Genomic DNA, 25,665 nt, shown 5'->3' on the forward strand with positions numbered 1-25,665 from the left:
ATAGTTGATGAGGAGTTTGCAAGAGAAGCTGAACTTGTTAATGCACTTCTGTCTGTAAACAGTGTAGATACTGTTGTAGATGTGCTGCATCACACTGAAGGGCAGTGGAGGAAAGTAAGTAAGTACAAGTTACTGAAGTACTGTATGTAAATATCCTCAGTTTATAATATATGATGCACTGTTAAAAAACTACTTTACAGTATATGGAGTCATAAAAGTCAGCTCCACCTGCAGCTACAACATTAAAGTACTAATATTTAAGGAGTAATAATACAATAACATAACGCTGACAGGAGAAATTCTGCATGATTAGTACTCTAACTTCTGCATAAAACAGTGATTTTAAGTGACAGAAACCTTGTCATTTATCTGTGTCATAGATCAAATGATTAATAGATTGATTGACTGAATTGGCAGATTGCTGGATAATTAAAATAATCATTTTCCCAACACTGAAAATCCAACCTTTTCCAAAGTGTGCGTCACTTCACAGGAGCTGTTGGTTGCTTTGTTCATGAAATTTTGATGAGACTTTGATATTGTGCACATGGTCAAATCAGCCTGGGGTCCAATTTTCTATTTTTTATTTATTTTTTGCAGAACTGTCTTGACACAGACATATTTGAACAATAAAAAATATCAGTGAGGCAAAAGACACGTGATAAATCAACACATGGGGCGGGATAAAAAAAAACATCTAAAATACATGAAACACATGCAAAAGCTCTGCAGCAGTGTTGTTAATGAACAGGGCAAAAGACAGATGGTTGGAAAGAGGATTTGCCAAGGAGAGTAACAGCAATATACCCATGTAGAGCATAATCTTCCCAGTCACACCGACCAAATCTGTAAATCTGTCACTGAAATGAAGCACTATTACAATAAGGACAAGAGAAGCTTTAAAAAGGGGCTTGATCTGGTTTAAGATCCAGGCCCATTATGTACATGTAACCTGGCTGAAAACCTGTATTGTTTCTCTATGGATGAGTCACCTTCATTCACTGTTTCCAGAGTGATCCTTGACTGATAATACAGCACTATTTACCACCCACGCCTCACAATGTGCTGAATGAAAGACAGAAAGAGAAAAGAGAGGGAGAGAGTGAGCACTTTTCACTCAAATGCTAATGCGAACATCGCTCTCTTCTCCATGTTGTTCTGCGAGTGGATCAAAGCATCTGCTGGACAGATGACGTCATTCACGCACCGAGGTCAGCACAAGGGTCTCTCATAACCCACAGTGCAAAGGGGAGTGTGTGTGTGTGTGTGAGTAAGAGAGAAAGTAGAAAGAGAGAAATGGTGTGTGTGCATGTCCAAGCCTCCAGCCAGATTCAGAGTCATGACACCACACTGATTCAGAAGCTGATGGGCAGAGGATGGAGGAGTGTACATGGAGTGATGGCGAGAGGGAAGGATGGATGGATGGATGGATGTGTGTTGGTGAGTCACCGTCACTCACTCTGAGGCTGATAAATTAGCTAATCGACTTATCGTAGCAGCGTAAGTCTGGTGATATTCTACATCTTCCTTACTGTCAGCAAATCCTCTGAAAAGATCAATGAATTGACCAATTGTAGCCTGATGCAGCTAATTTTGCCAGTGACCTCCACTGTTGTCCAAAAACTCTTAAAAGCACATCAGTGAAGGGAGACATCCTCATTCATCACAATGATGAAGAGATGCACTGCAGTTCATCCCCAACAAATGCACTACTTACTTACACTAATTACAAATGCTTTCTAAAAGAGCATGTCTTCAGTGGGATTTCAGGAAGATTAGCACTAAATAAATATAATTTATTACAATTTAAAGTTAAAAAAACGGTTGTGGCAAACAAACTGAGGCTGTCTCTTGGATGAAAGTGAATGAGTCCTAATGACTCACTTATTTCACAGCCAGGAAGCTCAGGCCACTTGTCTTCTTCAGTTGCAGAACCATTTCAGAAACTGTGTTTGATTATTAGCACAATTCATGCATTGTTGTTTTTTTTTATTGTTTTTTGTTTTCTGGTTAACACTCTTCAGAAGTCCAACTGACTGCTAATCAATGCAAACCATGATGAAGATTGAAGTATTGAGAGAGTATTGCACTTCATTGGAGTTATTGATATGTACAAAAATAAAGCCTTACCCTTTATAACTACTTACCTTTGAGCTCCAGAGTTTTCCTTTTCTCACCTTTGAGGTACCAGGACACCTGCCTACAATCAATGTACAAAACTGTAATGCTGCACATGCGATATAGTTAGCACTGAGCATCAGTATGTATGATCCACTGGAGATGATTTTGGTTTGTGTGCTGGCATCACAGGCAACTTGACTGTTTGGTCTGCAGTTCAACCTCACTATGCTGCATGGAAACTGTTTCAATTGAGAGAAGTGTCAAAAACTGACAAGATTAAAGGAAAATAAGTGCTTTGCTCTTTTTTTTTTTTTTAAAAAAAGAGCTGTTTGTGTATGAACTCGTCCCGTATCATCATTTGGAATTCAAAGAGGTCCATCCCAAAGGGCTCTCTATTCACTCAAAGCCAGTTGGTAGATAATGGGCATAAAAACAGGCAGACCAAAAATTCACAATGGGTACTTGAAGCCAGCAGTGTAGGTGTATGTGTGTGTGTATGTGAGAAAGAGAGAGAGAGAGAGGGAGAGATGAAAGAGAGCAAGAGACAGAGAGTTGGGCAGGAAGATAGACAGACAGAGCTGAGGAGATGCACGGCTGAATAACAAGAAGGTAGCTCAGGACTGATACCGAAAATGAACAACGGGTCTTGGAAGGCGAGAGAGTAATGAGTCTCAAAAAAGAAAGCAGGATGAAGAGGAGCCAACACAGAGCGATCGCTTTAATAAAAGTTGATAAAACACGAGGCAAACAAGCGTGCCCTCTGAATCGCCTGCAATACAACAGCTTCACTAAACTGCACCGACTTTTTCAAGCACTTAAAATCCACTTCTGATGTTATTTAATGAGGAGAGCCTGTAACCAGCAAGGAGGTGCTCAACAATTAGAACATTACAGTTAATCAAATGTACAAAAAAACAGAGATCTTGATGTTCTTGCTCGTGTGAACATGAGAGGGTATCAGTGTGGGTGTGTGCATGCATCCTAATTGGCTTTACACGCTGAAGCGCCAGAACACCAGCGTCGAATTGGCTTTGTGCAGTCGTACAGTTGAGATGATGAAAGTGCCGCTGATGGGGCAGTGTGGCGTCTTATCCTCTGCACATGCTTTATTGGTCTCAATAAAAACTGTTGCGTGCAAGTACACGGACATCAGTGCGTGCTGCAGCTGAGCTCGACCTCCATCTCTTATCCAGCCAAGGACAGATAACCGTTCCAGGCCGGAGGGAAGAGGAGACTGAGGCTCAACTGCTACAGCAGGGTCACACATGCACTCCAAACAGAGACCCTGAGGGGCCACAGAGGTCAGACTGATAAAACACCATCACCCTGCCCCGACAGCATCAGATGGGCTTGGGGGAAAGAGAGGAGGCTAATGAGGGACAATGTTATCACACCTGATGTGTGGAAGCAAGCAGTTGCTGATCCGGCAGCAGAGAAGTGCTCCACATGAGATATAATGCAGATAGAGGGTTGCCATTTTACAGGCTGACACAAAAATCAATCTGTCGAATTGCAAGACTCGCTCTCATAATATTTTATTGATATGCTGGTCTTGAGTGTTGTTAAAAGATCAGTCTGAATGGATTAAGTCTGTGAAGATGGTGGAGAGAGGAGAGGAGAGGCAAATGAGAGAGGCGCCATCATCTTTTGAGTGTAATGTCTGTGCCAGCTTCTAAAAAGACTGATGGGACAACCAAACTCAATAAGCATCATGTGGTCTATAAGATCTGTTAAATAAAGCACAAAACCAACGTCCCTGTTCACCTCTACGGAGGCTAACAATGGCCATAAAGATGTGAATCTTCTAAGCGACTGAATTCTTATTGGTGACATGTCATCATGTGCTGAATAATTAATGTTGAAACTGAAACACTGATGAATTTATAGCAGTGAAATACATCTGAGTTGTGTCTCAATTACCCTCTGAATCCGTGCAATTGTATCATCTCATCTGAATTTAGGAGCCCCAAAAATATATTCAGGAAATAAAGCTTTTGAAATTCCACAATTGGAAAGCGAGGCTTCAAAGAGACACTTGAAAAGGCTAAAAAAGTTAAATATTGAGTGCTGTAAATTAAAAAATCAAATGTCACAGCTGACCCACCCTCCTGTTGTTAATGGGATCTTATTGTCAGAGTCTCACAGCTGCTTCCAGTGAAGGCTTCAAAGGCCAGCTGCTGTCTTCAGCCTTAACCAGAGGTGTGTTTAGCTGTGCACCTACACGCACACACACACACACACACTGAGGGCAGGCGAGTTTTAGTTTCCCGCTGAACTTAATTTGCACATCTGAAAAGACTTGACTTCCTTTGACTCGGAGTTGTAGCCATCTTTCACAAGACATTTAAACTCTGCTTTTCTGATTTCAGCTCAGCTTCGTGGCTTTTCTGTCGGTTCGATTCTGCACTTCTTTCACTTTGTTTCTTATCAGTTCTCAAAATATATGTGAAAGTGAAACTTTTACAATACAGTGGATGGATGCTGGAGAATCGCATCAGTCCCTGCTTCCTGGAAACATATTTTGTCCTTTTAATGATATACAGGTTGCATGCTGCACTTTCTTGTAACATAACAATCAAATACCACAAAATGTGCTGACAGGCGCACTCAGGTATCACGGAGTCATGCATAAAGTATGACCGACTTACGTCTGTGTCAGGCCCCTTGTCAGCTCCGGGACAGGAGAAAGTGACGAACTCATGGCACCGTTTGTGAACCACAAAACAGCACACTGGCAGAAGAGAGAGAGAGAGACAGAGAGAAGATGGTTTACAGCAACCATTTATTACACAACATTGTGACCTTGGTCTTACATGCTCATAAAGTGCATTCAACCGCCAAATCTGCCTCTTAAGGGAAACAAATATAAGCACACAACACACACAATGTATTACGTCCTTATTCAGTCTGGTGTTTTATGCAATTTATCTGAGAAATGGTGAGATGAGAGAATGAATGAGAGATAGAGGCAGAAACAGACAGAGAAAGGCAGTAAACGACGCAATGAGAATGTAAGTTATCATCAATCAACCTCGGAGTGATTTTGACAAGCTTCTCTTGTGCGGATACACAAACAAATGCAGACAGACAAACAGACTCGCATGCATGTGCACTCCCACACTCACACCCACACAGAAAATGTCACTACGGGATCTTGTGCGTTCTGCAGCCGTCGGCTCTTTACAGTCTGTTGGGTTGATGCCGATTGCATCATCGTCTCCCACTGAACTGGGATCCGCCCCGACCAAAAGTGTCACTCAGCGCTGACACGGCTGACATGACACCCGACGCCGCTCTCAACGTCAGCGACGTTGGCATTTACATTTGGACACTACCGCGGATCTGGAGGGAGAAGCAAAAGTGTGGACATCTGTGACAGCTAGATCACAAGCTGACTCCCTCTGTGACACTCACTCTGCGTACCCAACTGTATTTTTTTCCCCTGCCATTATTTGAAATTCCTCATTCTTTCTTCTTCATTCTCACACAATCTGTCTGCTTCGCTCATTGTCAAGCTGCCTGTTTGTTCATGTGCACTTTTGTATTCGTGGGGGTTTTGTCTCTAACTCTGCCAGCTAACTCACACTTGCCAGACAATCTGATGGCCATTGGTTAAACAACAGAAATGATTCTACTGAGAAGTCCAAGAAACAGCAGGGGTTTCGACTGTCCTTGCAAAAGGCTGTGCTGCATCATGATACTCAGATAATTAGATATATTTTAGATAGAAACAGATATATGAGCATTGGTATCATCATCAGTTTTTTCAGTATAATGATTATATCCATCGTCATAGTCCTAATCCAACCCTAATCACGACCACAGTCTCTGTGTATGTATGTCAGAGATGGATATTCTCTTGCTACCGGTGCAGTGCTGAGCCAGTGCTAGCGTACAGTATGAATTCATCTCTTTCAGTAATAAAGTAGAAATGAGGCAGAGAAGGAGAGGAGGGGGATAAAAAGCTCAGCAAAATAGTAGCCCAAAGTGATTTATCCATGCTCTGAAGCTGTCATCTGTGCCATTCGTCATATTCATAATGCACAGGAGCAGGCCACGCACAGGTGTAAGAGCGGACGACGGGAATTTCTAGGATCCAGTCAGAGGAGAATTTTTAGCCATGCTAGCTGCGAGGGTCTGTGGACAGCAATGGTCAGTCAGTTGCTCCACCACTTTGGTCCAGGGTGATATATCTTCAGAGCTATCTTACTATGTTCCCCACAGGATGAATTCTACTGACTTTGGTGATCCTTTTCCTGTAGCACCACCATGAGCTCGTCTCACCAATGAAGGATTGCAAAGAAATTTGGTTTCACTCAGGAGGACCTGTAAGCATGTTAGCGAACATATTGATGAACTGACACATCTTTATCTCAGCAGTTCACAGAAGCAATTTTAATTGAACACACATTTTTGAATGGAAGGTACTTTGTTGAAACCCAAACTTGGAATTTGAAAAGATCCAGATTTGCAATCAAAACCCAACCAAGGCCAGCACATGGCATGACAATACAGAGGCTCACAGGACTCTGAACATAATGTATCTGTGCACTCTCAAAAGCAGCCTTCTTCGGTATCTTTTCATGAAGTCAAAAAAAATGAGAACAAAAACAAACCAAAGGCTCAGAACCAGTTTTGAAACCAGTCTTTGTGTCACTGCTCATTATATTAACCTCAAAGAGTTGATTCACACTTCATACCCATGTCCAATTAACCCTGCAGTCATGCATTCATTCAACCTTTATCTAAATCTCAAGAAATCATTGAGGACATGCCCTCATTTCCAATGCTGTCAAGAAATCAGAAAGAAGGAAATGCTGACATTCAAAAGCAGAATAGTTTGGACCAACTCATGGGTTTAAATTGACCTGTAGGTACGATTGCGTTCATTTTCATGTGTGTTGTAAAATGTTGCAAGTGTTTGCAGCAAAAGAACTAAAGTTTTCCCAAATTCAGTGTTTGCATGTGGACTTTAGAGCATCAGTCAATCACTTGAACTGGTCAAACTGCTCGCATATGTTTGTATTTTCATCTTCTGTTACACAGTTTTACTCAGAGTGCAACCATCAGGTTTCTCTTTTCCTCCCCAAAGCCGACTTCCAATAATGTGAATCACAGTCGCAATGACGTCCTTTCTTTCCTTCCATCCTCACACCTTCAGCCACACACCCACTCGTCCATCTCCGCCTCTGTTTAGTGCTGATCTCAGAGCAGCTTGAGAGTCTGCTGGTGCTGCAGTGTGGAGCTGAACAGACTGACTTGACACTGATCTCAGTTCAGAGGTGAAGAAGGGCCGTTAAGCTGCGTATAGTGGAAGGGATAAATCTAGTTTTGGACTGTGTGTGTGTGTGCGTGTGTGTGTGTGTGTGTGTGTGTGTGCGTGTGCGTGTGCGTGTGCGTGTCTGTGTTGTCAGGCAGGCTTACCCAGACTTACACAAGACAGTGACAGTGTTTCTCTATGACTATAATCCCTGGCGTCGACTTTCATGCGCACACACGCACACAGATACACACATTAATCTAAAAGCTGTCTTGAGAAAGCAGGATGCCAATATGCTGCGACGGCTGAAACACAGAGGCATTCTGGGAGCATTTGCAATGTTACATGCGACCAATCAGCAGGACAGCTTTGAAGACACCTCACACACCTTACATTTACACCTGCTTGCCAAAATCTAGAAAAAAAAATGTATGTTTCTTCAAACTCTCGTACGCTGAGAGAAGAAGAAACACACAGAAAGAAACACATAATTAAGAGTTCTTCTTGGTGACTTTAAAGCCACTATAATAAATCTTTTTCGCACGACTCAGGCACAGATATCTGACTGGGGAACTTGGTAGGAGGAAGTGTAGTTATCTCCAGATGGCTTTCGTCCTCTCAGGAAGAGCTGTGTGAAGCAGAGGGAGCAGAGGTGACACAGTGACATACTGTATCGTCAAGGATATTATGATTAATTACTGTGGGCTTTGTTTCACCAGCCTAATTGCATAAGCGCAGAGATAAGGGGCTTTGGCATCACAAAGCAGCTTACACAACACAAACGCTTTCTTGTGACTGTATGTGCGTGTGGAAGGCAGAAAGCGCATTATACCCTGCGTTGGTATTCATACTTTGAGTGTCTGTGTCTGTCAATGGGCATTTGTGGCATGTTTCACACACACTATGGTGGCATTTCTGCACCTCTCCATCCACATCCACATCTCTCAACTACTGATCCTTTAAAGTGTGGGTTTAGCCCCAGCTAATCTGGTGAAATTGGTAATCTACCGAGCCACTGTTAATGGAATTATGGTGTGCTGCTGCCCTGAAGAAAAGCCTGCGGTGGAGATAAGGGAGAGGGCAAGACACCTGCAGCGCCGGACCAACTCAATACCTACCAGACACATTCAATTGATCCGGGCCCCCAGAGTGCATCCGAACACAAAGAGAACTGAGGCTTTGATCTGCGATCCACAGGAGGAAAAGAAGGAAGTGTGCGAGAAGACGGACGAATGGGTGGAGAGGGAGGGAACAAATCCACAGGGGTTAGGGGTTTCTATGACTGCAGAGATGTTTCAAAAGGAGTCAGAAATCTTTATATCTGCTCAAACAGCTATTGTGCTCTGGCATCTACATCATTTTAGTGCCATAATGTTGTTGAGGTGACCACACAATCACGCACTGCACCTCTCCTCTTGTCATACACTTTAAACACTGAGGCTCCTCCTGATGATGTAAAACGCTCCCCGTGTCATGACTCTGCGATCTTTCTGCAGATTGTTTGTCATTTCAGGCAAGAAAAATCACAGAGAGGTTGAGGGAGGTGTATTTTCCTCTCGCGGTTATTTTTAGGCGTGATTCTGGCTGGAACAGTTTGTACTGAACCCCACTGTGGTGGAGAAGTGAGGGAAGATGTTTCCTCGACACCTGGCCAATGGACACTATAAATAAACAGTGATACATCCACGTGCAAGCACTACGACCTATCTCAGGTGCATGTGAGAGAACAGTGACTGATGAGTGAAAAGCTTTTCCTGTCGTGAGCCAGTGTGAGTGCTGAGTGAGAGAGGTGGAACGCGCTGAAAGGGGAACCGTAGAGAGGAGCGTACAATGGACCAGGACAAGTGCTGTATCCTACATAGAGCAGAGAGCAGTGCTCCTGCCTGGTCAAGTTCTCATCAAATTTTGATAGAGCTCAAAGAGAAACTATATCCGTTTGCTGTTTACCATCCTGATCATTTCCACTTGCCTTCTGCTCTCACTCTGGGACATACACAGTGTCATCTGGACTTAAAGTCACCACATAAGCAAATAAGAAGAGCGCTTGTTTATGTCCATGCTGTGAGCAGATATCTCCTCACCTAGTCTGTCAGTGTCGCTACAGACACATATAAACTTCATGCATGTTTCATATCTTCTCCAGAAGACTTCAACAGTGTGACCTCTGAACTGCTGTCTCTGCAGTGAGTGACAGATCTTAGATTCCCAGAGCCCCGGGTCACGTGACCCATATGCACCAGCTCTCTCTGGAGACTGCTGGAGATCGATGGCCACTGTGGCCACAGTTGGAGTGACTCAGTGACAGTTAAGACAGCCAGAGGCCACAGCAGTATGTTATATTTTCTGATGTTCCACTTCTTCCCCATACTTTTAGTCATTTTGTTAAGTTATAGATGTTGTATATAAACTATTTCTCAATTGCGTTTCCAGAAAATGTCACAATATAGATCAATATAATGATACATATACTAGAACAGAACATTTTATGAGACTTTGGTGAAAACAGGGAAGATGTTTTCCCTTCCACTTTTATTTCTATTGGGAATTCATGTTATTTTCCTGCTATTTTTCCAGCTCAGATCTACTCAGACAATTCTCGTTTCCCACACTGTCGAAATCCCTTTCATTCACAATTCTGACATTTCCTCCTTCCTAGGGCCAATCAGTGTTCGGATGCTGTTCTTTAAATATCCCATCGTCACCAGGATGATCCAGGAGATTCAACTGTGAGATTTCATCCTCCATCTGTTGGCTTTACTCCACCACCACCTGTGATAGACTCTGGGAGATTGTCGCCTTCCTTCACTGGGCTTTGCTTAAAGAAGATGCACCACGTCGATTGGATCTGATTGACTAATCTTCCCTCTCCATTGTTAAACTCAATAAACGTCATTAAACACTTCCAACTGATCTCTCCTTAAATCCATTACCAACTCACCTAAGTGGGGTTTAGTTCATAGCTGGGCAACAACAAGCTCAAGCAGCGCCATGACTGTATGGTATTTTCCTGACCTTGAAATTTGCTTTGTCCATCTGCGTGGTATTTTGATGCCCAGCACAGAGTGCACTGTGTACAGGTGGGAGGAGACGAACAAACAGGTGTGAGGTTCATTCAAATGAGGCAGCGAAAGGTGAGTTGTTAGTATTTTGGTGGAAAACAAAGTCTTAGACTTTGAGCTACAAACCGCTGTTGAATGCGATTAAAGCAAACGTCGGTAAATCAGTTTACAGTATCTGTTGTGCACAGCTGCTTTTCACTGTGAGAAGTTTCATCTTTAGTTCATTGAATCTTTTAATTCCCTCACATTCCCGATGCAGGAAAAACCTTGTGGAAGTAATGGCAGATAGGTTCACAGGTACAAACTGTGGCAACACTGTAGCAGATTAAATTGCCTCAGCATCACAATATAAGTCTGTCCTTTTCCCAGAACCCTTGGGAGATGAAGTGCATGTGATATATACCAGCAAGCAGTGTTTGCACCTGCAGAGGGAGGAAATGAACAGAGCTGCTGCTACAAAAATGGCCTGGAAACTCAATTTCAGCACATGCATTCAATTATGCATGGCATAGGCGCATAGAGGACAAACACATACAGAAGGGACACAAACACAGACTGAACAGCGATGTGACCTTGAACGCAACAATAAAGCCGCTCGCAAAGACCACTGTTGGACTGAATTACAAGAAAGAGAGAGAGGAGGAGAAGAAGAGATGGGGATGTGAGACAGAATAGAGCCGAAATGACCAGATAGGAAGAGATAAGATATGATGATGTCAACAGAGAAGAGCAGCGCATCTTGTGTCTCCTGAAGGCAACGCAGAATTAGTAAATCATCCCTAGAATTTCTGTCTAGCAATTATCGTCATTGCCACAATATTCTGCTGTATGAATATGCATATGTGTGTGTGTGTGTGTGTGTGTGTGTGCATTCGATTGTTTGTATACATATGTGCATACATAAGGAATTATGCAATTTTCTGCACGGCAGTGGGGAATTGCAGAGAACAGAGAAGAAAGCACCTCAGGGGAAACTGAGCACAGCAGGGATGCTGCTCATTTTTTAACAAAGCAAAACAATCCCCACAAACTCACCGAAGTGCCGTGTGTTCACAAACAGTTACAGAGGAGAAAGTGGGAACCTCGTATCATGTGATTGGTTAAGAGGAGGTGGGAGGACAAGGTGAATTTGGCCTTGTCAGACTACATCACAGCGCTCACGTTGTCGAAACCCCACCTCCTCAGTCTCCTCCCACACGCTGCTGCAGGTTGACAGGCGATGGTAGTTATCACCTTGGCTCCCTGTCCTTTGAGATCTGTGTTGGATTATGCATGTCTGGATAACTTGTTACAGCAGACACAGACAATGGAGACAATGTCCCCTGGGACCATGATGTTTTTCTTTTCTTTTTTTTTACATGTTGTGATTTGTTTTTCTCACTTTCCCATCATACAGACACTAAACAGCCACACACAAGGCCTGTAAAACTGTAACACACATCTAAATAGTGCACACTTGGTGTGTTTCCCCGTGCATCTCCAGAGTGGTTCAAGCCGGCAGCAATAATACTCTATTCACATAAAGATCTATTTTTTTAACCATGCTAACAGCATAGCTCTAGGGTTGATGATGTCAGTTGGTGCTCCACTCGGGTCCAGAGTGAAATCTCTCAACAACTAAAAGATGAATGCCATGAATTTTGGCATTCATGGTCCCTTGAATCCTACTGACTTTGGTAATGCCCTGAATTTTCCTAGAGCGCCACCATGAGGCAAACATTTGCATTTCAGAGTGAAATATGTCAACAACTACTAAATGGATTTCTAGGAAATTTTGTGTAAATATTCAAAGTGCCAAGAGGATAAATTCTAATGACTTTGGCGATCCTCTGACTTTTGCTAACATGCTAAACTATGATAATGAACATTGTAAACATTATACCTGCTAAAACATCAGCATATTATTGATAGCATGTGACGTTAGCACTGAGTTACGTGTGGCCTCACAGAGCTGCTTTCATGGATGTTGAATCTAAGTCTTGTCTCTAACACATTTAACTTTCAGATTCATGTCATTAGCTGCCTCACACCCCTGGAATAATAAATGAAGTATTTAGAAAAATGGGCATATAAACATGCCAATTAGACATAGACACGAATACATACATCATCAGGTATGATGTGCACGCACACACACACACGCGGCCCATACTCACACAAATAAACACACTGTTCGCAAAACTAATAGTGTTTGTATTAAGAAATGGCCACAGGGGGACTGGATCAATTATTCCAAACTACAGGTGGGAGTGTTTGGCTGCCAGACATCTCTGAGTCACACGGGGGAAATAGTGATACTGCCTCATGAATTAAATATGACTCTGAACGCAGACACACATGCAACTACACAGTTTAAGCACACACACACATACATGCATGTGAATGCACGTCTATGCTTTTGAGCACATATATTTGCTGCACACAGATGCTCCTTTTAACACATAGACACACAAACATGCACACATAAACACAGTCAGTACTTCTGCCAGACAAGACACACACCAGCAAGTACACTCACTACGTCTTGATCTCCTGCCTCCTCATCTTCTCTGTTACTTTTATTCACACACACAGACACATGCACACACACACACACACACAAACACACACACATGTCCAGTCAGTGATGTATCACCTGCAGTGGTCTGGCTCAGAGCCCCATGTATCTGTGTATCAGGTGTCACAGTGGTAGTAATGTAATGAGTCTGGCTAGTTGTGGTCCATACAGAAGGCTGACTGCTGCACACAGACAGGACCAAATTAGATTGTACAATAGCCTGGCTATCAACAGGAGGTGTTAGGAGGCACACATGCAAACACACACACACACAAACACACACACGTCAAAGAAGCACCTGCATATGGATTCACGCTCACATTCATACACCTCAGGTGATGGCTTTCCTGACAGAGACTCCGGCTTCTATATGCACAGCCTACACACAGAGAGCAGGCAGTCAGGCAAAAGACAAAGGTCACAGCCAAGTCCAAGTCTGGTGCCTGGGGACAGGCTGATACCACACATCAACATCAGAGCTTCTTCCTCTCCTGCGGCACTGCATGTCCTGGACTAATTTGTTTGGGCACAGTGAAGTTGAGGCTAAATTTGTCTCAGGACATTTTGAAACATAAATAACACACTCCTTTTTTTTAACATAAATTCTCTCACAGGCCTTGTTTTTCATCTTTTCTCTCAGATACAAACAGGAAAAAAAAAGGATTGTTCCATATAAAACAGTGACCTTCATCAAAACTCACTTCTGTGGTAGAAAATTCTTTAACATGAGAATGTACTTTAAATAACGATTGTAATGCACTCTCTTAAACACATTTACAGATTTTATATAAACCTATGGATTACATAAGATATAAAGAACTCCACTACTGGCTGCAGCTTATCAGAAACTCGAGGCAGAATACTGCTGAAGGGCCAGCAGCTGATATACAGCTGATACAACGCTGCAGCTAAATAGGTTGGTACGCTTGCTGCTCAAATATGCCGTCTTTGTTCTTTGCTATTGACCTTTGTCTTGCCTCATACGGTTTCTCGTACTCTCTTCACATCAAAGCAACGAGCATTTTTACCTCTTCTGCAAAGCTGCATCACTTCTTTGTGTTTATTCCCAGAGGAACTACACGTTGATGAGCTTCACTGACTCGAGCCCTCATGCACATAATCCACACCGCTGCAGCTTTTCTTTGCGACAACCTTAAATGGGTTTTTGTTGTCACGAAGCTGTGATATCAACTAAAAGAAAGAGCTTCTCTGGAACATTAAAGTGACACTCAATAACTCCTGAATGAAGAGATAACATATTTTTTTCTCTTACAAATCATAAGGTACATTTATTAGCAATAAAACACACTTGTTTTCAATTCACTGCACTCTGAGATTTTGCTGCTACAGCCTTGCTTGGTCTGGTATGACCAGTAGCTTATGATGGCTAATCGCTAATGCTTTAATTAAACAATGTTTTATGTTGTCATAAACATTTAAAGGGTTTTTGTAACGTCAGTTTATCACATAGCCATATTTTCACTCTCTGCGTGACCTGAAATGACAGATGAACTTTGTGTGTTATGGATTGTGCGGTCCTCTTTCAATTGACCAAGAGCTTCATATCATTCAACCTTGGCTGAAGATTCCTCCCCACCGCTTGGCGTTATGACAAACTCAAAGAAGCATTCATACAAGACAGGATAAAATGACAGTCTGGAATCCTGCTCAGGGTCAGACCTCTGATATCAATCTCTGGTATTTGAGCTTTGTCGTTTCAGCTGAAAACCGGTTAGCGCTGTAAACCTGACTGCACTGTAAACCTCTTTTTATTCATTATTAAGTTATACAAAGACAAGTTTGTCTCATCATCTTTTATAGAAACAAAGACAACAACGCAACACTTTCCACCAGTTTTACCACAAAACTAAAAGTTAAAAGACCTAACTAACTAAAAGTTAACAAAGACCTAGCACCTCACCAGAAGACCTCTTTACTGCCTATTTGTGGTCTCATTCCACTTGTTTCAGGCAGGCTGCTTAATGACGATGTCTTTAAAGTAGCTGAATCACAAGAATACTGGAAAATGAAGGAAAATGTAGTGTACAAGTGAACAATCCCACAACTGTCATCATCTTTTGATTCAATACTAATTGGTGCATTGAAGTATAAGACTTTTCTAACTGAGACTCATCCCTACATCAAACCAGTGACATGATCGTATCAGCAGACAGAAATCTCTCTTGTGAAATAAACAAAACTGTTCAAACTCTGGCAGAAAATTGTGTCTTCACTTTGGATCGCAAAACTGGAAGCTGACTGAAAAACAGGCCTTTAAAGCTTCTGCTAACGCGGCTAACCCAAACCAAGAATCCAACACAGCCAACAAGCACGAGCAACGTGTTCAACAACTGGTATAAAAGAGAACCATTTAGATTAAATGGTCATTTCGCAGCTCACTCAGAAACACACGAGCGTTCCCTTCAGCTGGAACTAAAAAAAGTGTTTAGGTCAGATCAAAGCTTTGCTCGATATTCATTTCATTTTGAACTTCAACATGAGTATTACACTTCACTAAAAATACCAAAGGTCCTCTGCTGATCAGAGGCGAGCCCATCAGATCTGCTGAATGTGTCAGATGTACAAACATGATGCCTGAATCAAATACATTCTGCAAGTATCAAAATGGCACAACACTTCAGTTTTAATGACAACTACACCTGACAGTTTTTTTTCCAGTCGTTCGGTGGTTGAGTTGCATGAATCATAGTGAATTTGTGGAGTAGTATGAATCATATTTCTACCCCCGTGATGGGAGACTTACACATCCAAGTGAAGTCAGATGAACAAACACAATACCTAAATTAAAATGATTCATTATAGCCTTTTGCGAACAAGCACCAGGTAGTAAATTGTGAATAAGAACACCGAGAAACTCATTTTACAGTAAATTACTGGATATGCACGGAGAAATGTGAGACGCTGCTGATTTTCCATTACGTGCATGTGATTGGTTTCGTATCGTATAAAATAGGATAAGATGCCAGTTTAATAATAAGACAATGAGGAGAAAAAAGAAACATGGACAGCAAAGGAAAGGAAAAAACACGTAAAAGAAAAAAGGAAATTAAGAAAGGCGGCATGGGGATTATAATAAACTGAGTGTTTATTATCTGATTGTGAGTCAGTCGACTACAGCGCAGGGTAGTTGGAGGCTTCTCACCCTCGTATTTAGAGGGCTGATGAGCTGATCCTGGGTCAGCTGGGGCCAGTTCGCTGCAGCCAAGTAGACAAGAGCAGACTGGACAACTCTCACCATGAAGCCTGCTCTGTGTCATGACCAAACCCCCCCACCACCACCCCACACACACACACACACACACACACACACACACACACACAAAGATATGCATGCATAGTTACATGCACGTACTGTACATATACACACATCCACACGCAAACATATGCCCTCGTCCAGATGCACAGATGCAAATGTACAGATGCTAGGAGGAAACTCGCAGATGGACACTTACACATGCAGACACAGCCTCCTCAAAGATGCACAGACCTGAAAACACACACTGACTCACACACACACACATACACAGTGGCACAACCTCTCATTCTGTGTCCCTCTCTTAAGCTGTCCAGAAGTGTATTTTTGTAGCACGAAAACTGCAGAGCCCCAGAGAAATACCGTCATGCTGTATTGAGGTCAAGAGGCTTGAGCCAGAAAACCTGGCTATTGTAAGTAGTAAAGCAGTCAGTAAACTGTAGTGTTGCTTCAGCCCCTTTATTGCTGATTAATGGCACTCGGCTGAGAAAGGGAGCATGACTCTTCTCATCGCTAGGAGTCTCTGTGCTTGGCTAATTGGCCTAGTTAATCCACACGCCTGCATCCAAGCCTGTGTAGAGCCATTAGTCAGCCTGTCGAGTGCATGGCTCGTACCATTTGGAGCCGAACGAGGGAGAGAAAAAACGAAAGGCAGCAGCTGCGGCGAAATGGCATTCTGTGCTTTCTGCAAGATGGTTTCAATTAGCACCTGCTACCTCCCACGCCACACTGTGCCTTCTTCTTTTTTTCTCTCAACTCTTTTGTCTTTGACTTTTTTTCTGCTCTTGTTTCAACAACAACGGTCTGACTTTTTCAGCCCTGAAAGTGCTTTAAGGATGGCAGGGTTAGCAGGTGGGTCAGACTGTTTAAACCACCTCAGTCTTATTAGGAGTAAAAACCTGCATGAAAGCTAGAAGGGCTTTTCAATACTTAGATAAGGTACGTGCATATACACACGTATACATATATACCTTGACGATCACGACGTTAAACCTGCTATAGTTGATATTTTCATAATAATATATCAAATGACAATATGACAATATGAAAGGGGTTGTTAGCAGTGATGAACCTACAGAGAATTATCACCTGAAACTGACATACAAAAAACAGAAAAACTCAGCAGATCTGATGAAGATAGAGCAACCTACAACCAATATATCTGGTCAACACTCTTTGGTATTAGGTGCACTAAATAACTCATGACCTTTTACTGAACAAGCAGGACTATACATCAGAGAAACTGGAAATGCATTGTGCTGCCATTTAAAGCTGATCTAAACCTATGGCCACCCTCTCCTATGAAAAATTGAAGTCCTGTGAGCTGTATCCCTTTTATCCTGTCATACAGGTTGAATGAATGATTTGATGATACATAAATGTCCACATTTAGTACAAGTTCATAAATTCTGCATTTTGCTTTCACTTTTTTGATTGGTTTCAATCAACACCCCATTGATTTAACTTATGAAGACTTTCAGTGAAGACTGCCACTACAAAGCAATGGCTTGCAAAGTAACCTTTGCACTGATGTCGGTTACAATGTTAGTTTGATAAATATGAAGCTAGCATTCGTGGCAATCCATCCAGTAGTTGCTGAGACCTTTCAAACTAAGCCTCATGGTGTTAAAGAAAATTAAAGGGACCACCAAAGTCATTAGGTATTAAATTTAATGACAGTGTTTAAGTGGATTAGTGAAAACTTTGACCAGCTGATGGCCCTCGAGGAAAATTCAGGAGATCACCAAAGACAGACGTGGACCACACATGTCTGTACAAAAGTCAATGGTGATCTCAAATAGTCATTGAGCTATTGAAGTCTGGACCAAAGTGGGGCGAAAAGACACAATAAAACCCTGCAGAGCTTTGAGGACGAGTGGATTTGAGTCTTCTCTTCATTATGACTTCTCTCTGCGTTGGGGTGATTTAGCTGGCCCTTTGAATACGTATGTGGTTAACCTCACTTTCAGACACAATTACGCCCACCTCTCTCACTCCTCTCTCCGCCACTGTGTTTCTTACCAGCCCTCCACGTGAAGAACTGCTCTTACAGATAGAGGCCTAGTTTTTCACTCAACAGCCTCCACTGTCACACTTTTCCAGTCGATTCTGCTCTCTCCACGCAGCCAGCCTGGATCAAAGAGCTGTTGACACAGTCTGAACTGACTTGTCAAGGCTACAGTGTCTGTCCGACATTCAGTTTGCATTACAGAGCCTGCAAGGGTGTCGCAGTGATAATGTGCTTTTGTAATATCTGCTCCATAGAAACAGGCTGCAGTGTGTCAAAGACACAGCAGCAGTTCAGATGTGTGTGTACAGTATGTGAGTAGGTGTGAGCAGTCCTGCTGTATGTTGCCATGTGGGGCGAGGTTGATGCATGGCTTACTATTCCTGCTCTGCAGAGAAACATGTTGGTCCTTCTGCACCAGCATCAGCTACTGCTGAATCTCAAAGACCATATGTGCATGCAAGACAAATATGCACAGAATTAACAAATCTTAAGGGACCATGACCAGAATTTTAGTTGAATAATTGATTAATGAAACCACATACTAAAGGTGAGCCCAGCAATGCTCCTGAAGAAGCTCATTGCCCCCACTTCTGTCCACACATTCATTCTTTCGGCCAAGCTCATGACCATAGGTGAGGGTGGGAACGTAGTCTGAGTGGTCAATTGAAAGCAACAATCCATGCTTCCACCCAAAGTACCTGTTAATCCCTGAACTGTCCCAGGAACGACCCCTGGAACCAGTTATTGTCTGTGTTTCCACTGCAGTCTAAAGACATGCAAAGATTAGGCAGATTACTCCTCTGATGTATAAGAAATAGGACCATACTCACTGTATTCATTAATAAGTATGGTGTGACAGCATCAGACATAAATGTATTTGTTTGACTGCTCTTACCTGGGCAGTCTCTTATTTAGATAACACTCTGCATGCAGAAAAAGAATGCATGTTCAATGTATAGACAGGTGAAGTTAAGGTAAAGGGGACCCATTAGCTCACCAGATCAGTATCAACAACACAACAGCAAAGGTCAGCAAGGTCTACAGCAGTAAACTGAGCTTCACCTTCTCTTTCACTCGGTTGGGAGGCGTGCCAGCAACAGCCCTCAAGATCTGTAACAACAGAGCGCCCTTCCTTCAGCATTAGCATTTCCTCCCTCTGGCCTGAATACTGAACTAGCGGTGAGACTTGTTGGGCAGTCCCTTCACCATTTCCTAATTCTAGATGCACAGTAATAAAAATACAGTCACTGGTGGCCGGAGAAAAGAAATGTGTAATGAGGATGGACTGCTTAGATAGCCAGTCATTAAGTATTTGTATGCTTTAAGTCAAGTAATAGCAAAATTTTATTGCCCATAGTTCTCGAGCTGCAGCGCAGGCTTTCAAATATTACAACAAAACAAGTGGTGAGAAACTATGCTGCCCCCTCAAACCCACACACATCCTTCTTACACTACAGGGCAGCGAGGATAACAGTTTTCATAATGGTTTAATTAATTTAGTTATAGAGCCGTGAGCCTAATTGACACACTTGCGACTGTATTTTATTCAAATCAAGCAGTATTCTGGCTTCCACTCACTATAATATTTCTCTATTTGAGGTGATTTGACGAAGCTGTTTACATGGAAGACAGGAGTTAAAGAAGGGGATGTCTTGGACACACACTCTCACACAAACAAGACAGCACAGAATCTAAGACATACTCTCAAGTAATTTCACCAGTGGGACCCCGGAGAAGATAAACGCAGATCAAAGCATAAAATTCCTTCCATTCTATCATACAGATGCCAAAAAAAACATGGTAGCAAAGCGCTGATTCTCCCCTGTGGTGCCTGTTGCTATATTTGCCCCGAGCGGAGCAGAGAGGCTGGGAAAGACGAGGAGGAGACACAACCGTGACACCTTCAATTAGAGACTCAGAGTTGACAGCCTCCATCTCCTGTCCTCCCTCCTCTCCTCTCTACCCCGACAAGACAGCACTGAGGTGAAGAAACTGCAGATGGAGCGCCTGTGGATGTGCATGTGTATACATGCATAGTTCCTATTTAGTCTTGTTTTTTTCCTTATTTCATTTTTCTTTTTCTTTCCATACTTCTATTATCTGTACTGCCACTGTGCTGCTGCGAGAACCGAATTTTCCCACAGCTATGAATAAAGGTTCATCTTATGTATATATAAGAGAAACAGTAAAAGGAGAGGCTTATATGTGCATTGATGCGTTAAGACAAGTATCTGCTTTAATGTGAGCTTTTAACAATGAGTGAGTTCACACAAACCCACAGTTCACCTTTACAGCAGCTTCTAGCACATTAACAGCCTGTCAGAAATGTACAGATCTGACACCGACATGACTACTGTGTGCGTGCGAGAGAGTACTTGAATGTAGGCGTGTTTAATTCACTTTTAATATCTGCCTAGTGTCTTTTCTGAACATATTAACAGCAGAGAGCCTGAGTTATCAACACAGTACAAGCCCACATATATTATATATATATATATATATATATATATATACACACACACACGTATATATGTGTATACGTGTATGTGTGTGTGTCTATATATATATATATATATATATATATTTATTATTAGCTCATTGGTTGAAAATGAAGAGACAGCTGAAGAGAAACCAAGAACATATTTTGTTTGCCTTTGTAAAGCAACACACACTCGTTCAAATTTCACTGTCTGCTCCGTGTTTACTGTAATCTGACTTATAGGTACAAATTTGCATGTCTGAATTTGTTTAGAGCAGGGAATCTGTTTCTGGTGGGAGACAGATGGACGGTCAGGTAAAAAGGGAGCGAGGTGTGAGGATGACTAAGAGCTGCGCCGCAGTCTCTTACTGGGTGACCCTCAAAGTACACACAAACACACATACACATACATACATACACACACACACACACACACACACACACACACACACACACACACACACACACACACACACACAGCACCACAGGAGCAGGAAGAAGGAACACACGCTTCAGAAAACTGGCACACACATTCACTAACCCTCTGCCGCTCCCTCGCTCTCCCTGCCTCCCTGCATCTTTGTCCTTGCACAGAAATAGCAAAAATATTACTCTGTGACTGGGGAAGTCCCATGTGTCCATCTTCGCCACACGCTCTCTGCTTTTCCTCTATTGTCTTTTAGTTACCTTTCATTTTGTCTCCGTTCTGGCAGTATGACCTTAATCTTATACAGTGAGGTTCAAGTATTAAGCTGACACCTTTATCAGTAGTGACTTAGCAGCAATTCAGGAAGCCCATTCATCAATTAGTCTACTTTAATAAAGAAAAATGCCACATATTCACTAGTTTCAGCTTCTCACCTGTAGATTTTCTACTTTTTTTGGTCATGTCTGATTAGTAAACTGAACATCTTTGGACTATCAGAGATGATAGCAAGCACTTCTTGCCCTTTGATTACTCTAATGATTACTGCTGAGGTTAGTCTGTCAAAAGACTTTCGCTTTAATCTTGAACATATAACAAATGTACTACGGCTCTTGCTAAAGTCTACTCAGTGTCAAAAAATAGGCATGATGACATTATATCGTCATTGATTTTCATTCCACTTTGACCTTTCCCGAGATCGACAGCGCAGACGATCATAACCTTTTGTAAAAAGATGAGTGTGCATATGAGATCTGGGAGAGGAGCGTCAAATCAGACTCCCATCTTTTTTTGCTTTTTGTCCTTGGACCCTGAAGCATCACACCTGAGGACACACACACACACACAGGCTGTAAGACACAGCTCGACGTCTCCTGGCTGCACATTATGCTCACTTTATGTGGGTCAAGACCGATATTTCTGACTTAAACCGTGCCCAAAATAGCCGTGGGTGTAATCACCGCAGAATTCATTAAGCACAGCTGGAGTGGTGAGACACGTACAGTGGAGGTGAGCACTCCTGCTCTGAATTCCCCCCAGGCTGAGTCTATAGACAGCTGAGGGTCGCACACACACAACACTTCCTTCATTGATCCGTTCACCTTGAGTTTGAGACAGAAACTAAGTAACACTAAACATATGATATGTCGCAGCGACAGATGGTTTGAGTAGAAAAGAGGTATGGACCAACAATGCAGGGGTTAAATGTCTGATGCTGGAATGTAGGTCTTCTGTTATGTGCTGATAGTATCTTTTATATAAATCATTGGTGCGCCATCTATTATGGATGAAAGCTGAAGAAGCTGCCGTCTTTCACCCCATAAAGCACCGCCGAGATAAAGCACAGGCTCCTCTCTGAAAAACCTCCTTACACACTTTCCACGAAGACCTCACACTGTGTCAGCCGGCGCGCGGGTCAAATAATCCGAGACGAACGCAAAAGGCAGATTGTCGGGCACGAGCACAAACCGATCCATCTGAAAAATAAATAAAATATCGCAGAAGCATACTGACACCATACTGGGAGGAGAGTCATTCTGTAACAGATGCAGAACAGTTTGGTGGAAAGTTATCAGCGTGTGTGTGGCGACACTCGCAGCCAAACGTTCATTGCATCTTGTCAGAAATCTTCCCCGTCTCTCCTCGTTGGGGACATTTTTGGGAGATTAAACCACTGCGCTGTGGCTGCTCCAGTCCTTCTCCTTTGTTGTTTACACACACACACACACGCCACAAACAAATGCAGCCACACGTATATTTTTAGGAGGATAACGTCACACGCGTCTTTCTAGCATCTTCATCGTTCTCTCAGATTTCTCCCTCAGAGCGCTCTCCGACTGCTCTTTTGCCTTTGTTTGTTAAAAACAGAGATTATGAGGGAACAGCATGTGGCATCTTATTACACGGCATTGTGTCTCAGCAAAAACACACAGGCAGCTCCCTGACAATTAACTACCCACTCTCAGCTGAGTAATGCCGCCAAGCCTCCAAAAAGACCCCTTTTTAATGTCACCAGATGACATTGCGTTATGCAAGCAAAACATAGTGACATGATCTGCTGAGACAGTCTGTTAAAATGAAAATATTGCACTCGTGGCGGTCACTGCTGCACTGAGAATGGGGGCAGAGTCTGTCGTGAATTGGCTATGAAATGGCCTCCTCCCTGCTTTTTTGCGCTGCAGGGCGCGATCACCAAGTGCTGCTGGAGTTCATCTCTGCAGTCATATCTTTATTTATACAGCCTTACAAGATCACAAGCGTCCCACCCAGACGGGACCCTAAACGCTTTGTCACGGCTACTATGTTTTCTTTGTATAAATGGAAGCTGAGGAGGTGATGCCAAGCTCCCATGTCGAATCATCATTTAAGGATTATTTGGAAACAAGAGGTGTTTTCTGTTTTTTTTTTTTAAAGGGAAGTACTCGCCTGGGGTAGTTGGCAGAGATTTGGTACATAACGGGAGTGAGGGCCAAGCACTGTTGCCATGGTAACCTTGACACCATGCTGGCATATCTGGCAAGAGTTCACAGTGGCTGTTGAAGATGAGGAAAATGATATAGATATGTTTTAAATCAAGATGACTTTGGAGAGGTGACGCGGGGCCGGTTTGGGGTGTCAGAGGCACCGAGAAGGATTTCTGGGACCTGGTGACATGAACAAGGTGCTATGGGGTATGTGTTGTTTGGGGCAGTATCTTGACTGTATTTGTGTAATTTAATAGGCCATGCTAATAAAAACAAATCAGTTTATCTTTGCTGTTTCATCTTCTCCTCTGTTACACATTGTACTGTATGACTGATCATATTTTAAATCTCTTTATAGCAGCACAAAGGCCACCAGCATGAAAGTTAAAATACAGCATTGGCCCTCAAAAACAGCACAATAGACTGAGATCAGCAGAATTTTACAACCAAGCTGTGAAGGAGACGTATGGTCAGGTAGCTCAGCATGGCAGCATAACAAATGGAGTTTTGTATAGTCAGCATTTTTTTTTCTGTATTTCCATTCTGTAAATACCTTGAGTTATTATCTTCATTGTTGCGCTCTGCTGTTGACTGTCTATGGACAGAGTTCCGACTTCTGCTGCTTCAAATTAAAAGCGTTCAACAAGCACGCGGGGTGGCTTTTATTGTGAAACAGTCACAGCAAGTGCAGTGCATTTGTAACAGTTTCCCATCAACGAAACAAGAAAAGAGACGTTTACAGCATTTTGTGGGGCCACTGGTTTGCGCCCAGTACTTGGCAGTACAGAGTACAAACTACTTCTTTATGCCTTAGCACTGAGTACCTCTGAATACAACACTGTAAATCATCTCCTGCCCTTTCTTTTTCCCACCACCCTCACCCAAATCCTCTCTCCTCCCCTCCAGTGAGCGAGTTTTAAATGAGAGCTCTTTGTCTAGCACCCAGACTGTGAAAATCCCCTTATGTTGACACATAGGAAGGTCTTACGTCGCTCTGTCTTCAGGAGTGCTAACTGGCACACAGATAAAAAAGCCTTTTGGACACTGGCTGTTAAGGTTCTACAATTCAATTTGACAAGCCACCAATGCAGACAAAGAATAGCGAGAGCCAATATTTCTTGACAGTGTGTACGACTTCGGTGGCCTTTGAAGCGCAGAGACAGGAACGCAAAATTGCTCAAATTGAAAACAGACTTAATCTATAGTGAATATAGTGGAAATCATGTGAGTGGTTTGTCTATTTGTAGAGGATAGAAAAGAGCTTTGGTATTGCCTGAAAGGAAATTCAATGAAATAGTACATTTTAAATGCCACACACAATTTCTAAAAGGTCTTAATAGAAACCACAGCACTATGTCACTGCGAAATACGGTGTGTAATTCTAAGCAGTCGAACATACAGTGCTCGCTGCGGGGGCGTGATGCACAGAACAAGACCAAGGGGCTGCGGATGAGATGTGATAACATAGAGCACACATCAAAACTGCCAAGAAGAGCTGTCAACATGATAACAAAATGGAAATGGCCCACTTTGTTGCTACAGTAGTGTTGGGTGGGGAGTGGAGAGAGAGAGGAGAGGGAGAGGAGGAGGGGGCAACGCTCAATGGTAGAAAAAAAAAAAGGGACATTTTGAATGTGGAGCAGAGACAAGCAGAAGCAGAATTACACATAATTACCCCGGCCAGCTAAGCTTCCACTCTTGGTGTAATTAATGCTGTTCAGCTGGGAGACGCTTTAAAATCGCTGATGTATTGAAGAACGTTTCAGCCATTTCTCCATATTCACCCAAGCCTGTTTTATTCAGTCTCAAGCAGATGCTTCTTAGACGCAGTGCTAAGCTTCATAACTTTCAAGAGCCATCCGAAATTAAGTTTGAGGTGAGACTGAAAGAGGTGCTGTTTTGCACTTACTGAACTGCTGACAATTCAAAATGCATCACAGGATTTATCTGAATATGCCGTTCGACATTTGAGCTGCTCTTCAGATAGTTTTCAGTGTTTTCTTCTGGAGATAACC

General features: G+C 42.6%; 1 protein-coding gene across 2 annotated transcripts in view; it reads right to left on the reverse strand.

Moving 5' to 3' along the window:
- The window catches only part of prkcab (protein kinase C, alpha, b), a 93,574-nt gene that overhangs the window by 59,275 nt on the left and 8,634 nt on the right, over positions 1 to 25,665 (reverse strand). For both annotated transcript variants that reach the window (XM_076751922.1, XM_076751921.1), the window contains exon 3: positions 4,770 to 4,852. In XM_076751922.1, coding sequence (XP_076608037.1) covers positions 4,770 to 4,852 — 83 coding nt within the window. The remainder of the gene's footprint in view (positions 1 to 4,769; positions 4,853 to 25,665) is intronic.

This window comes from Chaetodon auriga, chromosome 16 (genome assembly GCF_051107435.1).
Source record: "Chaetodon auriga isolate fChaAug3 chromosome 16, fChaAug3.hap1, whole genome shotgun sequence".
Classification (NCBI taxonomy): Eukaryota; Metazoa; Chordata; class Actinopteri; order Chaetodontiformes; family Chaetodontidae; genus Chaetodon; species Chaetodon auriga.